Source organism: Pecten maximus, chromosome 5, assembly GCF_902652985.1.
Source record: "Pecten maximus chromosome 5, xPecMax1.1, whole genome shotgun sequence".
In the NCBI taxonomy this organism is placed as follows: Eukaryota; Metazoa; Mollusca; class Bivalvia; order Pectinida; family Pectinidae; genus Pecten; species Pecten maximus.
In genome coordinates, this window is record NC_047019.1 from 26,029,585 (window position 1) to 26,049,360 (window position 19,776).

General features: G+C 34.3%; 1 protein-coding gene across 7 annotated transcripts in view; it reads right to left on the minus strand.

Annotated features, from left to right (window-relative positions):
* Positions 1-729: 729 nt before the first annotated feature.
* The window catches only part of LOC117327677 (four and a half LIM domains protein 2-like), a 127,508-nt gene continuing 108,461 nt past the window's right edge, over positions 730-19,776 (minus strand). For 3 of the 7 annotated variants that reach the window (XM_033884758.1, XM_033884763.1, XM_033884762.1), the window contains exons 7-11: positions 17,807-17,981; positions 16,247-16,270; positions 7,346-7,515; positions 6,215-6,401; positions 730-5,590 (exon numbers count right to left, since the gene is read on the minus strand). In XM_033884758.1, the coding sequence (XP_033740649.1) occupies positions 5,442-5,590; positions 6,215-6,401; positions 7,346-7,515; positions 16,247-16,270; positions 17,807-17,981 (705 nt within the window). In that variant the 3' untranslated portion in view covers positions 730-5,441. Of the gene's footprint in view, positions 5,591-6,214; positions 6,402-7,345; positions 7,516-11,901; positions 11,926-16,246; positions 16,271-17,391; positions 17,395-17,806; positions 17,982-19,776 lie in introns of all 7 variants that reach the window. The other 4 variants (XR_004532708.1, XM_033884759.1, XM_033884760.1 and 1 more) reach the window with 4 other exon arrangements.

Sequence of the window (19,776 nt, forward strand, 5' to 3'; positions counted from 1 at the left end):
TCTATTTACGCATCCATCCAATAATATGTATTTAAGATATTGAATTATACTTTTCCACTACAATTGACTAAAGGGTAATTGTCATACAGTGTATTACAAAAAATTTTGTAAGAAAAAAGATTTATACGAGAGGAAATACACAACCAAACCAGGACTCAAACTTGTGACCTCTGTCCTCTAGATAGATGCTCCAACCATTTCAGCTACCTAGCCACCGATGTTCAGCCTTGTCCAGTTCATTTACATACAAGTTGAGTGGGAGTGTAAAAGAAAGTCTTTCCAGTTCATAAACACATCAAGAAAATGACTGGATAAATTTTGTATCGGAAATATGGTGCTATTCTCTTTCAATAGACTTTAACTTAATGATATCTACCATTTTTAAGGAAATTCAGCTAAAATCCCAAATTATCAGAGCTTTATGAATATCAGAATATGACTGTACATGTTAACTGTTAAGTGAAAGCACTAGTAATACAATTTAAACAATGAAATGAAAATATTTACTGAATGTGCATTTTTGTTTGTTTTTTTTAGAAAATCAACCCAAAATGCTTCAATATGATAGGATAATTTACCATCAAGCTATGTCAGAAGGTCGCAACATACCAGACATTGTATTTGCTCTGAGTTTTTTTGGTTTTTTTTTGTATCACAAGATTTGGTTTCTGTTCAGACTAGTTCTTGTCTCCAAGGTAATTAAACAGCAAAGACAACAAAGATCTGGAAATATGCAAGCATTGTTTATTGAGTTAACAACCACCAAGTGGTGGATAATAAATACATTAGGTAATTCTTATCTAGGTAAAGTAGATCTATAGACCCAACACCACAGATACAGACAAGTCACACAGGGGCTTACCAGCACCCATAACACACCCTCTCACAAGTGGTGGTAACTTCCCCAGAATAGGTCCGGAGCAGAGCTAGACGAATACCACTTCATCCAGGTATGGGGAAGTGGGATAGGATATCTCATTAAGCCTTGGGGTAGTGTATCAACCATTGCAGACCATTGGGAAGGATTCCAATTCACAAAAGCAAGATACATTGCTATTGCTTATTGTTATCCATGTGTCTTAATTCTGGTCAGACCTGATCCCCTGTGTGTCTTGTCTCCGCAAAGTTTAGGCGTAATAATCCATGTAATGTGAATCCTGCATTTTCATTCCGAATCTCTCTTCATTTTCTATTACCATTTCATGCACTTTCCATACATGGAAAAGTGAAAGTTCTGAGCCTAGGTCTTCAATTTGATAAATGAAAAGGGCAAGATTCACATTACACGGATAAGAGATAACAACACTTGTTGAACTATATTGACAGAAACATTCTAGGACATAGAACAGAACTAGATTATCACAGTGTTAACTCAAGACAAACTTCAGCATCTACTACTAACATTGTCTGGAGATTCTGACAGGTAAAGTACATACATGTATCATATTGTCACATGGTTACAGGAGAAATCGGCATGTCTATATATGTGTAGACTAGGTACACATGCTTCTGTGTTATTTTTGTTTATATAGATGCAATCATGGCTATATCTATAAAAAATAAACACTTATTGTATCCTTGTCAAAATTAATCCAGAAAGGAAATCTGACATTTTTTCTTCAAATTTCATTTTTTTTATTGCTTGTTTTACACAAAGACAGTAATTACTGATATTGGGTATAAGGTAAAAAAATTTGATAATTACATTATCTATGCTGCTTCTTATCCGACATGCAGTCTAGTTACTGTAAAAAATTGATATCTTTTTACATGTAAAATGTAATGGAGAAACGGCTATACATCACTGTTGGCCAGAAAACTATTTTGTCACTCCAGGAACAAACTAGTGCTAACCATGCATTTATATAACATTCCTTAAGTGTTATGATGAAAATGAAAAAAGTCATCCATGTCATTAGTGAATGCTATCTTTATACAATCTTCTGTAATTCAGCAAATGTGCATATATTTGAATATCCTATGAACATATCTTTCTACCAAGACTTTTCTTTCCTAAAATACATTTTTACATGTACTTCATTCCTCTTAAGTAATCATAATTATAGACTCAACATTTCAAGATGATGAATACAACTAAACCTGACTTTATCGACACACCGGTACCAGTCAGAGTGCCGGATAAGACAGTGTGATGGTTAAATCAGTATAGGCAATGACCAGAGCATTTCGCTGTTCCGATGGATATGTTTGGATGTAACAAGATGTCATTCAAGTCAGTGGTCGGTAAAGCCAGGTTTCACTGTATATATATAACTGGACATGAACAAAACATGAAATTAAAAAATAAATACCTATCTAAGATAAGACATATAGTGACTCTTAAATATTTCATTAATCAAATTCTTTTCCTATTTACATTGTAATTAAAACCATGACTTGACAAGTTTTCTAGTAATAATTAAAACTCCGGCAGATATATAATGAAACCTAACATAGCATACAAATCTATTTCAACCACAAACCATCCCTCCCCTATACAGTGCACTAGCTATATATAGTACTGTAATCTGTGGGAAATTTGTACATTCTAGCCTTTCAAACAAATTCTCTTGATGCTGAATTTGCCTATAATTGTCTAAACCTATCATTAAGTATTCTTTCCGATAAAGAATCATCTGTTCTGCAGAGTTTTTCTGCAAAGGATGGACAACAAAAGCTCTATTATATCACATCTATATTTATCATTTAACAATATTCAATAGCCTATTTGCATATTCAAATAATTTTCCATTCTTTTTATTTACATAATGTATTATTTTGTTGTCATTTCATTAACAAAGAAAATACAAAACAGGCAAAAAACATTAACAACATCCATTAAAATGGTCACCACGGCAATAGCTGACGTGGCATCAGGAAAACAAACATACAATTATAATTTGCATATGATTTTTTTAATGACAAAAAATCTTGCAAAAGCATTAAAGATTTCCTGCCCAATATGGTTTGGATATTTGGCATTGATTTATACTGAACCGAGTGTTTTTTAAAGGTATGTGAAGAGAGGAAGGGGTGGAGACAAGGATAATTTGGTTTGAATAATGGGGTTGGAAAATCAATAGAGAGCAAGGGCTGAAGTGGAAAACTTAGAGAAAATGTGCGCTGTTATACACACAAGGGTAGGTATTGAAAAGAACACTGTAAAGTGCAGTTTTAATTTTGTTGGAGGGTAGTTACAATAGTGGAAGAATGTAAAACTGGTGGGGAGGAAGTGAGGAAAATAGAAAAAAAAAAATTAAAGGGATGATTTTAATGAAAAAGCGGGTAAAGAAAAAGGCAGTGCAGGGCAGGAAAGGGTATATATTACACATAAAGATATTTCAATACAGAAAAAAACAACGGCTGTATGCATTTGAATTATATATTAAAATTATATATCAACACACCATTCACTCATAAAAATGAGGACTTGTATTTCAATTTTGATTCTCGGGTACATGATGTCAAATCTCCTGGTTATAACTGGATAAAAACCATTTGGAATGCCCTTAGACTCTGGTTTAACGGGAAAATATTTTCATAAAATATATCATCAATCCTAAAAAATGGATCCATTATCTCCCCTTGATAATGAGTGGCATTAGTGTAATTTTTAAAGATATATGTTTTGGTTACACTATGTTTATGATGACTAGGTGGTCAATAATGAAACTCTATCTCTATTGAGTATTTGAGTAATGGTCTTGTTATCGATATAGAATTTATACAAGCTGTTCAATGTTATTTCCTGCTACATGTTGATCTATCAAAATTTTCTCTGTACATATTCTTCACATACACTGACAAAACAGTGCACCATATGTACACACAAACAAACCAAGATTGCAACACATCAGAAATATCAAACCAGCACATTCAGAAAGCACATATTATTAATAATGCTGTACAAGTATTCTTTAATGTAAGGCATATATACTGGCAGTATAACGATGCTCTTATGTATATAGATATTGCAATGTTGTTGGCAGTGACAAATATGAAGACTGTCTATAAACATGAGTGGAATATTCCTATAACATTAATCTTCAGAAGTTGTAAGACCTCTCTACAGGGTGACATCTAACACCATTCTCATCAACCCTCAGAAGATGTACAACCCGGGCAATTACAGGGCGACATCCAACACCGTTCTTGTCAACCCTCAGAAGATGTACAACTCGGTGTAATTACAGGGTGACATCCAACACCGTTCTTGTCAACCCTCAGAAGATGTACAACTCGGGCAATTACAGGGCGACATCCAACACCATTCTTGTCAACCCTCAAAGGATGTACAACTCGGGCAATTACAGGGCGACATCCAACACCTTTCTTGTCAACCCTCAGAAGATGAACAACTCGGCCAATTACAGGGTGACATCCAACACCATTCTCATAGAGAAAAACAGGGTGACATCTACCACCAGCTATGTCAATATTCAGGTTTGATATGTCAACTCTCGACAGCCCAGTGTGAACACTTGGAAACGGTACAACCCAAACATTTACAGGGCAGCATCTCATAAAATGTCAAGACAAATCAAACTGATGTTAATGTAATGGAAGATTTTTTTCTGTATTTTTATGTGAAAGTTAACATAAAATTTAGTTCTAAATACATTATTAAATCAACAAAATTCAACATATCTAATCTGTAAAAACATAGATGCCAGGATAAAAAGACTACGCAAGAGAAACCAAATTTCAACAAACACATATGCAGTTAAAATTAAACACTTCATTATGCATACCTTCCCATAACTGGAAAATGCAAGAACTATAACTACAAATGATTTCTCTCATATTTTAAAACCTTTTCATCATCATTTCTCAAATTCTTAATGGCGACAGTCAAACTTCATATAAATATGATAAAAAAAGGAAGACAATAAAATTCTATCAAGAATAATATAAAATTTGAGAGTATATAATTTGAATATGTACAGGTATCTGCTATGTCAGCTTCATTCTATATTGTAAAACTCACAAAAAAACAGGCGTATAACTACGTTTGGATCATTTATTGTAATATCAATCTCTAACATGGACAGTATTATAGGGTGTGTCTCTTTTACACTCCTCAGTTGCAAAACCACACAAAGGCATGTCTTGGTACTAACATCGTATAGTGAGAGTGGGTCAGGGCAGGATGCAGTCATACTATTGGGCACAGGTCTTGTTCAATCTATAATTCCTTTCATAAATCCAATCTGTGGTCGTACAAAGAATCATTTCTTTGGTCAGAGATCCACATGTTGCTTTTTTTTTACGATGATTCTTTGTTCAATTTATTTTAAACAATTTTTTTAATGTATTTTGAAGGATTTGATGACATCTGAGATCTGCCCATGTATACCCTACATCCTGCCCAAAATCCACCTAACTATAACCCGACACAGGCTTACAGCAGAATATATTATCTATTATCAGTGCTGAGTTCTTTAACTGCGTCCACAGTCGGGACAGAGAACACTTCCCTCATTCATTAGGAAACCACGGCCAACCATAGATGCTTCACACTTGCTACAAACGAAACAGTCGCTGTGCCAGTTGCGATCTTCGAAAGAGATGAATTTAGTTCCGCCAAAGCCTGCATAGATATATAAAAAGTTTTTCATTTAATAGATTAACATAAATCATTTAACAAATAAATCTACATTTATCCAATACATGATACATTTCTCAGATTAAATATCTGGGATTGGATTAAGGTCTTAGATAACAGAAACATTTATGTTTTAAGTGTTACCTTTCCATTAGTCTGTACAACAGGGGAATAAAATGTGCATATACTATTGGGAAAAACATCTACTAATTTAATAAACCATTTGAAAGTCCTCTTCTCATTGATGTGGGTACACCATTAATCAATGTTTATTTTGGAGTTCCTCCCTTCAAATTGAACTGATTAGAGTGTCACCCTGTTACTGTAGCTGATAAAAGTGCTCTGTTCCAATTAGTTTTAGTCCTACTTACATTTTAACTTTATCTTCACCTTTGCAAAACTGTTAATATTTATGATTATAAGTACCTGATCAAATGTAGCCAATGGTGTGTGAAAGGTTAACCAAAGATTGTAGAATGATCATTAATATTTCAATGAGTTTGATCCCATTTGTCTCGGCCTAGCCTCATAGCTAAGGTACAATTTCCAATACCTCATCCAACATTGCCCTTAAGGGAGGCCCAAATAGAGCAACAGTACATCTGTTACCTGTAATGGCATTGCAGCATCTGCAGCACTTCTTGGCGAAGAGGTCGCCATAGCAGGCAGCACAGTAGGGCTTCTCGTCACGTGAGGTGAACTTCTCCTTAGCCAACTCCATACTACAGTTGGAACAGGTGAAGCACTCCTTGTGCCATGGCTGGTTCTTGTAGGCCACACCCCCCTTGTTGATTACCTACAGAAGACAGGTGGATTAGATTGTAATTAAACTCTGGGTGTAACAGCTAGATTTAATCAACAGTTGATCTAAGGTAAAGCAGCTTGTCTGCATGACCAGGAAGTTTAACCTGCAAGTTTCATCTGTTTGACCTGCAAGTTGTCTGTATGAGCTGTAAATTGTATGTATGACCTGGAAGTTTTCTTTATGTTCTAGGAGAATCTGTTTGACATCTAAATGGTCTGTATGACCTGCAAATAACTGTTTAACCTCTATGTTGCAATCTGTATGAACTTGAAGTTGTCTCTATGATCTGGAGGTTTTCTCAATGATCTGGATGAATCTGTGTGACTTCTAAATTCTCTGATTGACCTGGCAATGTCTGTTTGACTTCAAAGTTGTCTGTATATATAACCTGGAATTTAGTTGTCTGCACAACCTGCAATTTATTGGTACAACCTGAATTTTTCTGTATGACTGGGAAGGTTTCTGTATGACCTGGAAGTTTTCAGTATGACCTTGAAGTTATCTGTAAAACTTCTGTATGACCTACAAACGTAGAAGGATTCTGTATGACCTACAAACTTAGAATGTTTCTGTATGATCTACAAACTTACAAGGGTTCTGTATGACCTACAAACTTACAAGGATTCTGTATGACCTACAAACTTACAAGGGTTCTGTATGACCTACAAACTTACAAGGATTCTGTATGACCTACAAACTTACAAGGGTTCCGTATGTCCTACAAACTTGCAAGGGTTCCGTATGACCAACAAACTTACAAGGGTTCCGTATGACCTACAAACTTACAAGGATTCTGTATGACCTACAAACTTACAAGGATTCTGTATGACCTACAAACTTACAAGGATTCTGTATGACCTACAAACTTACAAGGATTTTGTATGTCCTACAAACTTACAAGGATTCTGTATGACCTAAGAACTGTCTGTACTTACTCCACTGCATTTGCTACACTTCTGTGCAAACTGATCCTCATAGCATGGGACACACACCACATCCTGGTCGCGTGGGATGAAACTCTTGTTCTTGATTGGCTCTTTGCACACCATGCAGCAGAAGCACTCCTCATGCCACTGTTTACCGCGGTACTCAAACTTCTTCATGCCTGCAACATACAGCGGAGAATGTCAAGGGAAAACAATTTGTACCATATTCCTTAAGTTGTCTCAGCAACATCATCATTAAATACTGATAAAGAACATCAAACCAGCATTCATCCTATCAGGTATGAAGTGACTGAATATAGGCTTTAAATGGGCCTTCTTTCCACCATGCTGCCACCCATTAAGACAGCTAGGTTCAATACCATTAGGGCACCTTGTTCAAGGACTTGGATGAGATTGTGCCAACAGCAGTTGAGCCCTCACCTATTAGCCAAGAGCAGAATATTCTACTGCAATGGTGTCATTTTGTGAATTAGAGTAAATGTATTATGTGATTTGTTCAGTTATGCCATTGTCATATGTTGCTCTCTTTTAGCAGATAATTATATCATAACAAAACTGACAAATCTAATATAAAACTAGACACAAACAATAAACATTCTGAAATGTAATGGAAGACATACTGTTAGGTATTGAAAAACAAAAAACAAATGTGAACATTACTTTTTAAAAATGGAACACTACATTCAATTTAAAGAAAGTTATGTTAATTAAAAGAAAAAAACAACAACACTAATTCCCAGCAATATTCACTGTCTACACTATCTTGTTTATATGCTGGGTTAATCACCTGTGAACAGACAGGATCATTTTGAGATGAGGCACATCTCTTTGTTGTAGCTGGTGGCTACTTCACTGAACATCATATGGGAGGATCATTGCTTCATTACCTGAACAATGGGGGTTATGCAACCACACCAGCCTAAGATTGGTTGTGACCCTTCTGAGAAACATGACCTACCTTGGGAAGCACCCGGGATCATCGCCTTACATTAATGTGATAAATGCTCTCCTGACTTAATTGGCTATCGTGGCTTAATAATGTATTAGTGTACTGACCGTTACATTACAGCAATTAAATTAGATTTGAATTCATTTAAAAACAACATTTTGGTCATTTTATTAAACAACAGAAGGCATACTGTTAATCACTTAGATTTCACAAATACTTCATTTAACGAACTTACCTCTTCAGACATATTTGCAAATACATGATTTAACAAATTCTGATCTAGAAATGACTTTAAATTCAGGAGTGATGAGCGTTTTGGGCCGTGGACTCTGCAAGACTCCTATATTGATAACCCTATAGCTGTCTGCCATCCAAGTGTTATTTTCGTGCAAATAATCACAAGGATTGTCTTTCTTTGCATGTTAACAAAAAAAAATAATCCTATGCAAAATATAAGTGATTTACAGTATTATGTACACTTGTACACAACGTCTTTTGAAGGTGAGAAGAAATAAATAGAAATTTAAGCAAAATACATGTGATATATAGCAAATATGCCTCCCCCATGATTCAAGTAAGAGGAAATATACTGTTATCATCTATAATATATATTACATGTATAATAGGTGTTAATAATCAAATCAATAGATATAATAAATAGGGTAGATATAATATTAAAATTTATCAATAAAGTAAATACATATTAATATGCAATTTTACCTTTTTAGCACTATAGCACTCCAACTTACACAGCAAGAAAGTATACAGAGTGAGAATGTTATATATTTCTATGATACATGTGAATACGAAATTCCCCAAAACCACATATTATATCAGGATGTTAAATGAGATAGGAGAGAAATATATACAGTGTATATAAAATTGTATATAACAGATATGTTGCTACTTAGTAAATGATATGGAGTAACTGCATGATTAGATTTGTTAATTGGAATTTTGACAGAAATTGTCCAATGTTTTCCAATATTCTTGACCTCTAACAGTGTAACAATTCACAGAATGACTCCGACAACAATCTGTATATTGTATATTGGCCCATTGATTCACTGTTTAATCATAACAAAATTTGACAATCATGACACACACTAATTTCATCAAATCAAAATATAGTATATATTCCAGAGAGCTTTCAACAATTTAAAACAAGACAAATTATATTGGTTGATTTAAAGAATATCTCCTAAAAGAAAAAATAATTAATTCATTTTAAAAACTGCACTCCCAAAATAAAACAGTTGAATCAATTCTGCAGAGGATATTCTATTTCAATATTTAAAATGTCATACTCATGCTGAGAAGCATGCAGTATTAATCAAAATTTAGGTAACTCATGTAGCTAGAATTTTACAATTATCAGTTGTCATAAAACTAAAATTATTTTACATGTAAAATAAAATAGTTGACAATTTTTTTCATGTATTTATTTTTTTTATACAAATTTAATTATTGAAAACATTATGATACACACATTATACACTGTACCATGTAGTCAATGTAACTATCCTTTTTATAAGAACAGAATGCATGCCAACCGTTTTGATTATAATAATGGTCATACAAAGTATGCTAACTTCCAAAACCATCAGCTCCTAAAATAAACCCTGAGGAGCGAAACATGCTTTTTCTATGACCAATAGTATATGGTATTTCTCTAAGTCAGGTCCTACAGATTTTATGTGCTGCTGTTATATATGTAACCATGCAGGAAACAGAAAACTAGTCTAATTTGTACCTTAATTATCATATCAAATTACACATTCTGCTCATTATAATTATCAGAAAGTAATTAAGAGTGTTTTGTTAATGACCCCTATCAAATTTGTTTTCATTTTAAAAGCAGTTATATACTTTTTTTTTAAATTAAATGATTACAACATATCTCTTACAAATGTCCTTCTATCCAACTGTTAATAGATTTTCATTTTAGATGCTGTGTTTTCAGGAACAAATCCTGACTGTCTTACATTCTCCAATGTCTTTCTGTATTGGTTAGATTAGCTACATGTAGAAAGGTCAGTCTATTTCCTTATTCACTGCTCAATTCATCAAAGTATATGGAACATATCAAAGCACAAAGAAGATGCCATAATGTCTTGCTGAGATCCAAAGCAGCAGTTTCAGCCCCAATGCTTTCCAACATACAAATGTTACTTCACCTTTCAATCTGGAACTCACAATGCTGTTGACGACTGGCATTCACTTTTAGCTTCCTGTTTCTTTAAATAACTAACAATGATGAACTGTTTATAGAAACAGGACATCAATTGAACAACCAGAGTAGGACTTCCACAAACTATATCCCATTCATAAATTTGTGAATTTACAATACAAAGCATGGAGAAATTGTTTGGTGTTCCCATATCTTCAATATTTAATGCAGTGACTGCCATTTTTTTCAGAATTAGTGCCAAATTAAACTTTCTTACACTGTAGCCCTCTTAGAAACAATTGCAAGGTAATCTGAATGGCATTTATCATAGCCATAAGTCTAACAAATTAGTTTGGAATAAGCAAAATTGTCCTAACATTAAGTTTTGGATTGGATCATTTTGGTAGATATGATAGTGTGTATGCAACCAGGATTAAATAAAAACAGTATTTTGGGCAACAAAATCATGTCAGATAACACAGGGTACAACAGTCCTTGATTTGGTGTTGCTAAAGAAAAAATCTAAGGTCAGTAAAACCAGGTGTTGAAGGTTTCAGTATAAAACCAGGTGTCCATACAATAAGGTTTCAGTTAAACCAGGTATCAGTAAATTGAGTTTCAAAGAAATCTTGGCAATAATTCCCTAAAAAGATTTGAACACAAAAAAGTATACCTATTTTTTTTGTTTCCCCCCCTTTTTTTGTGGTACAATCAAACAATGTCTGTGCATATGTGACATTAAATATCACAGAGAAATCTCTATCAAATTTCCACTGAGGAGAGCCAAGATGATGATTGTGGAAGGGATAACCAGGCTTGCGACTTGAAAACTGGAAGTTAAATAGGCATAGATGAGGACAAGGAGCAATGTAGGCTTACAGATGTCAGGCAAAGTTTAGGTGAAAAGGGGACTGTTCAATTCAAATACCGTCTACCACCAGTCAGAATATAATTGGTCCAAGGGAATATGTAAAAATGTATTATTGTATGGAAATGAAAACTTTTGGCAAATTTGGAGCGAATAGGTCATATAAACAGAATGAGACACAAATCTATTTTTAAACATTCTTGCATGATTGTATGTTTCTTGAACTGACAAAATCAAAATCCAATCATTGATGATTCTATCTTTGAATCACAGGGTGATTAACCAACCAAATATTTAATGCCACATTATCTGTGTGAACCTGAAGGAGACAACCAGCCAGTGTAGAGTAAAATGATATCAAAAGAACATACTCAGTAGGAGTGGTGTTGAGTGAGGATGGTGTTTTGGAACACAATTATAGGACTTGTATAGAAAGAGTAAATGGCACAAAATGGCCAACATAGGCTTATAACCAAAGGAAGAGAGATGTGATGGGGCCTGAGGGAAACTTCTGATGACCAAAACGGATGGACATGGGGATTACAAACAGTACTTACCAGCGACCTCTGGATGGCCAAATACTACAAAAGTGAACAGTGGACGATACTGTGATCACAGGATGTACAAGGATTACAATGATTTTGATGGGTTTTTCCTGAGATTTGTTGACTGATATCCCAGCATTTCGATTGAACATATTTAACTTTCAATGTTTAAATCTTGTAGTTGAAATTCCAAAAGTTCAGTTTGGTTCTGGTGAATGAGATACAGTTTAACATATGTAAATTCCTGTGGTAATAGTGAGGAACAGACTCTCAAACTCTGGAAATGTTTCTGTCTGTTTCAAGTAGGTGTAAAAGAACCTCATTCAATGACTCATGCTCCTACACATTAAAAAGTACCAAATACTGATGGTTCCATTCAAACAAGACAAAAATCATAGAAAAGCCAATTAAGCATTTATATTTTCTAGCTCAGCCAAATGTAAACTTAAAAACTTCTTGGAACTGTAAATTTCCATGCCTTAGTGCTTTGCAATCAACTCTTGCTGACCTTAGACTTGAATACACAATCATGCTATAAGGTATTCATACAGTGTGTATAGGAAAAGTGGTAACTTGACTTATACACATTGAAAGGTATATTGACCAATGACATTTTTAAGCCAATCAAATCACAAATTTTGGTTCCTAGATCAAATGAAGTCATCTTATTGGATAAAAAGTTTAAACAAAGATATATTTAATTAAACAAAGATATCTTGAAAAACTCAAACTGGTAAGTCATAAATTCATTCAAGAATTCTACAAACTAATTATTTAATTAATACTTTCAGAGACATTTTAAAGTTAAACAAGAATTCTCAAAATAATTGTCAGTCTTGCATATATCAAGAAGCATTCTAAGTACTGCAATTGTTTTGGAATACACTTAGCAACGGTTAAAATGCTCATAATTACATGTAAGCCAATCTGAATTGAAATTTTAAGATATACAACAACCTCTAGATCTGTCGGACGTTAGACATTCTGTTTGCAGTGTATATTGCAGACATTTTGAAGATGAACTTTTGCTTGCACAGAGTTTAATAATTTCATGACATCACAAAGGTACAATAATAAAATAATTGCTTTTATACTAATTGATCCCTATCTTATTTACTTATACCAAAAATATTAACAAATATCTAGCTCTTTCTCCATCAAACAATTCACATTACATACACTCAAAGTGTATGTACTGTCCTAATTTGATTACTTCAGTTACTAGAAGGAAATAAAATGAAACAAATTTCTATCTATAATCCTGTCATCAAAACAATAATAATTTTCAAACTGCCTAACAACAGTTTTTTAACCCCCAAAAAAACAACATAATTTTTCTGTCTATAAACAGATGTATAAGTTTCTTGCCTAAATCATCTTTAAGTTCTCAATCAGTATGAATGTTATCCTTAAAGTAGGTAATTTATCTGTGATCAACTTGAGCAATGGAAACAAATACCATAACCCAAACCAAAAGTGAATAAGTCAGTAAACTCTGACTAAGGCACACAACAAAATCATTGACATTCTTACAGAAGTTTATATATATACATGTTAGAATCTAAATGACATTCTTATGGAAGGTTATTACATATAGAATCTAAATGAAGAAATAACTGACTGATGACAACAAAGATTTTGTACACTACCAGCCAATTGTTGACCCAATAGATATTTGTTTCCATGATTACAAAAAGCCTGGTTCATCTTAACTTATCTACTTTTGTCAGTTAAATCATATCCTGTTAAGATAGCTGAAAAGTATTACTTTATTTGAACAAGATAATAGTCAAAGTATTCAATTCACTCATTACAACTGATGAAGCCATTTAGTAATAGAGACATAAATAGTTTGTGATCTCTTGGAAAAATCTGTCCTTTAAATCTTTAAAGACTTTAAACTTAAAGTAATATAAGGGTAGTAAGTAATATTGGTACCATACTAACCTACAACATATAACTTACTAACTCATGATTACTTTAACCCACCAGCCTAGGTACTAGCATATACCTCACAACCCCATGGACACCTCACAACCCGATGGACACCTCACAACCCCATGGACACCTCACAACCCGATGAACACTTGTACCCTACAGCTAGGTACCAGGCTATAGGTAATAGCATAAACCTCACTACCCATGAATATGCACCCACCAGCCTAAAGCTACATGCAGCTACTAGCATACACCTCACTACCTCATGGATACCTCTCTACCCCATGGACACCTCTACCCCATCAGCCTATAGCTAGCTAACTAACATACACCTCACTTCCCCATGGGCACCTAACTAGCCTGGACACCTAGCTACCCCATGGACACCTGGCTACCTCATGGACACCTCTCTACCCCATCAGCCTATAGCTAGCTAACTAGCATACACCTCACTACCCCATGGACACCTGGCTACCTCATGGACACCTAGCTACCTCATGGACACCTAGTTACCCCATGGACACCTCACTGCCCCATGAACACCTCACTACCCCATGGACACCTCACTACACCATGGACACCTCACTACCCCATCGACACCTCACTACCCCATAGACACTTCACTACCCCATGGACACTTCACTACCACATGGACACCTCACAACCCCATGGACACCTCACTACACATGGACACCTCACTACACCATGGACACCTCACTTCCCCATGGACACCACTACACCATGGACACCTCACTTCCCCATGGACACCTCACTCTACCATGGACACCTCACTCTACCATGGACACCTCACTACACCATGGACACCTCACTACATCATGGACACCTCACTTCCCCATGGACACCTCACTCTACCATGGACACCTCACTACATCATGGACACCTCACTACCCCATGGACACCTCACTACACCATGGACACCTCACTACACCATGGACACCTCACTACACCATGGACACCTCACTACACCATGGACACCTCACTTCCCCATGGACACCTCACTCTACCATGGACACCTCACTACACCATGGACACCTCACTTCCCCATGGACACCTCACTCTACCATGGACACTTCACTACACCATGGACACCTCACTACACCATGGACACCTCACTACACCATGGACACCTCACTACACCATGAACACCTCAATACACCATGGACACCTCACTACACCATGAACACCTCAATACACCATGGACACCTCACTACCCCTCAAGAACATGTACTAAAGCACTGTATGCATACCACAAACACCTCTATTCCAAGGATCACAATCATGTCCTGGTGCAAGGTTGTAGAACAAGAACACCTTTACACAATGATCTCATTCACTATGAACTCTTGCATCTCCAAAGCACATACCGTATACCCAATAAACATTATATCCCAAAAACACTTGTCCTACAGAGTACCTGTATCTCATGAACAAATACATGTAATACAAAAATGTAGCATATAATTAATATATAAGTTGTACTTGTCCAAATGAACACTAGCTTATACCTCATGAACACCAACTGTATTTATAAGTATTCTAACTCAGAGCACCTGCACCAATATCTAATGAGTATTCATCAACACATCAACGGAAATCTTTAACTGTGACAATCACATGTAACAATTACATGTAAGGCAATATGATAAAACATGTATCACGATATGGTAATACATGTATCACAATATGATAATACATGTATCACAATATGATAAAACATGTATCCCGATATGATAATACATGTATCACAATATGATAAAACATGTATTAAGATATTACTTGATACACAATTGTTAAACAATTACCGGTATGATTTGATTCAAGTTGTGATGACATTTAACATCATGACATCACTGACAGGTCAATTAAGGATTCACAGTATAAGAAAGACATCTTCCATAAATTAAAAGTAAATTGGTCCTCAATCTCCTCATTATGTCATCCTGATTTCAAGCAAAGTTTAGGTAATATTAAATTGCTGATCAAGTCCATTAAATAATTAATGCAACTAGCACAGAAGAAATGAGTATTAACATGCCTAGAATTAAGCTTTTAGCGATTATATCATCAATTGCATCTGTTTAATAGCAACAAAAATAGAAACTGGCAGTTTATCAGGTCTCAGTTCACAGAAGAAGAATTTTGCAGATTTTGCAATTTTGGTTACCATAGTAACATTTTGTGTACAAATTCATGAAATGCAGCCAAATTGACTTTTTTTTCAAATGAATCATTAAACATGTCTGTTTTGATAATCTTCCATTTCAGAGGTTCCTTAATTACATCTATATTCATGTCTGTGTGGGGACTAATTGATTTATATTTGGAACACCTCTTATAATAAAATCTGCAAAATGCTTCTCCTTGGTTGAACATGATGTTGTTAAAGTGTTATCAATACCTGCAACTCCTGCACTCTCATCTCCTGTGACGCAGGGAAAGGAAAGCACTCATATATCTATATATATCTAAACAGTTTCACAGCATTAACTAATATGGTACTCATTCAGTCATTAAGTATTTTTCATATTCAATTAACCCGGCCATTCAAAAAAATTGATATTTTCTCTGTAAAATGGTACTTAATTAAAGTCATTTAATGTTTTTTTCGTAATCAATTCAATCATTCAAATATACATACTCTCTTTTTTGATTTTCAGACATAAACATATTAAATTGACACATCTCAAATAATCTAATAACACTTAGAAATCCTGATAGTAGGAGGTTTAATTATCTGTTTTTTGTTTAACATCAATTAAGTAGAATTGGCAAACAAGCTTTTTTACACAATACAACAATCACAAATTGAAGACAATTAGCTGACAAAATATTGAAATTCACTGACAAATTACAATGACAATTTCACCGATCAAACTGCATGGCTGTTCTACAGGTCACGAGCAAAACGTTTTCTTCCAGAAAATGACAACATCAGTCAAAATCAGCAAAAAATATTTTTTCTATATAGTAATGCATTCACAATTTTCACATGTTGCTTGATGAAATATGTTTCAGTATTAATCAAATTTGAGAGAAGATTTAAATGATATTTCAGCACACTCTTCATCATTTTTATATCTTCCATGCATTTTTATCCAATATTTCAAACACAATTGTATCTAATAGCCCAATACATCCAAATCATCAATAAGTTCCAAAAAATGTGCATCACACTTAATTTTGCCACAGCCAGTGTTTATCAAAAAGGAAGAAAAAAGTAAAAGAGAGAGAGAGCTAGAAACTGCCCTCCAGCGCTACAGAAAAAAAAACACAAAAAAAAACCAACCCAACTTGCTATCGTTATGGAACAAGATGTCATCTGTTATGCTATATAAGCAGAATTTGAAACTGGATGCTGTGTTATATAGCTGCTGCTTTTCTATGGCAATAGTTGCTAGTATAGGGAAAACTGCTGTTGATGCAACAAATGATTTTTATCCAAGGGAGACATGAGCAGTGGAATCACAGCCATTATATTTCTGGGACAACGTGTCCAACAGCTGAAGAAAGCTTGTTTCAGCCTGTCAAATTCTAGTTACTTACTGTCTACGATTTGTGAATCATACGTTACAAAGAAGAATATAGCAAATGTTAGAAAAGAAAAATTAAGAAATTTGAGATGTCACAAAATTAGAAAAAACATTAACTACATGATCATTTATACAGGGAACTGTGATTGATTCAGGAAAATCTGTCCTATAAAGAAGTCAACTTGTCCAGTACTAGCATCAACAGATAAAATGACGTAACACTCCTGCATGACTTCAAGTTTTAAAAAAAAAATCTTTAAAAAGAAATATATATAGTAAACAAAATGAGGAAATTCTTTCTTCTCAAATCAAAATTTGATGCCGTTTCTGTGATGTATATGACAAGACCATGATACGTGTTTAACTTTGTAAGTATGGCTTTATCTGCATTTCTATCATTTGTCTAAATTTAATCAAATGATGATTACCTCCCCTGAATGGTTTTTCACATCCATCGCAGCGTGCAGCGAACTTGTCATCATGACACTCAGAGCAAAAAATATTCTCATTTTTAGGAGCAAATGGTTGGTCAACCAAGGATTTCTGGCACTCAAAACACTTGAAACAAAACTCATGCCAGTGACGTTCCTTGTACGATAGGTCCTGAAAAACACAAAAAAGACTGCAATGAGCTAAACTGTCGCAAACATAATATGGTATTATTTAAAACATATCACTAAGTAATGAGATACAATAGACCTAAAGATTGTGTCATATAATTCACAAGTTTAGAAGAGTTGTCTCCCTTTAGTCGATTGAACTTTATTATCTTATAGTTAATACTCAAAGCGTAGATATTTCCTGAACAAAAGCTCTATAATGTAATAGTATAGTAGCACACATGGAGAAAATATAAAATCAAATTCAATATTATACAAACATAATTCCATTTACTATTTAAAGCATACATGCTTCGAAAAGTATTTTCAATGTTTGTCCTCTATATAATGTTAATCATGATCAGAGGACAATAGGAGACTCATTTGCATGTATGTGTCATCTTTATTGAACAACAATAAACATTTACTGAATGACAAACAGACTGTTATATAATAACACAGCTTACATAAACTTTGTATTCTATGACTTTACTGTTTTAACTTATCATCCTACAACTGGTTTAGATAGTACACGGAAATTTCATTTGCTTTCAAATCTATTTTTATTCTTGAATAGGAAACTCAAAGCATTTCTCCAGCATTATTTCTTTAGAAGTTATTTATAATAAGCTTTGTGTGTGTTGTAAAGTATATCTTCCCTGCATCTCTGGCATGCACTAACTTAGTATGCACCACAACAATTCAGCAAGCATTGTCAGCTTGTGGTGTGTAGACCTGATTTCCAAATTAACAAATAACATGTATGAATATTTCCTTTTTTTTCTTTTTTTTTAAAATTTATTATAAATACCCCCATAATGAAACTTCACATCAGAAATTATCAACTTTAAACACAGTAGTTTAGAATATAGAAAGCCCTGGATTCAGATAACACGGTTGGCTGTCTGATCTTAAGACCCTGACATTTAGGGACAATTATGGGATGAGAAAGACAAGACCAGATCTGTTGCAGTGTTGGTGGTATAAATACAGCACTGTGGAATGTACAAAATAAGAACATGGGAGAGTTCCAACCAATCATACTAAGGTTTAGTCATCACATTCCTCGTTATAAGACAGCTCAGCTGATTGACTAAATACTACAAGGTCAATTAAACAACCCTTTAATTGTTTTGTACCAGTGGTGTCCAGTTACACAAGTTAAAACTTCCCTTTAAAAGTGCAACAGAAAATATGTATACAAAGTCAATATAAAGATAACTGGCTATAAAAAATATACATGCCACATACAGCTTTATCTAAATTAGATTATTGTTGGCTAATATGTCTTCATCAGAAACACATCCCTCATCCATAGAATGGAAATTGCTTTGAATTATTTGTCGATATGCAGCGTGGAGATACAATGGGGTTGTTTATGTGCCTTTTGTTAGAGTAACTCTTTGGTGGGTATGGAAACACAGTTCTTTACTTTGTGCCATTTTGAAACTTTATCATTTTATGTCATTTTCTAATCTAAATTTCGATAATATATATGAAACATCTATAAAATATCACATACAGATGAACCTTGTTATCTTGAAGTCATGGTCATGGAAAAACACTTAGGATAATCCTAAGTATTCAAAGTAATTGGGTAATAAGTAAAAAAATAATTCTATAATAAAGGAACTGAATTTTTACTTCAAGTTAAGCAGGGTTTTTGATTTATAAGAGTTTAAGATTTGACTGCAATTCAATGCCAAGAAAAGTTGTTGAGGTATTTGGGATTGAAGGTGCAGAATTTAAATCAATGAATTCATACCACATTGTTTTTTCTATTTTGTTAACTAGCTGAA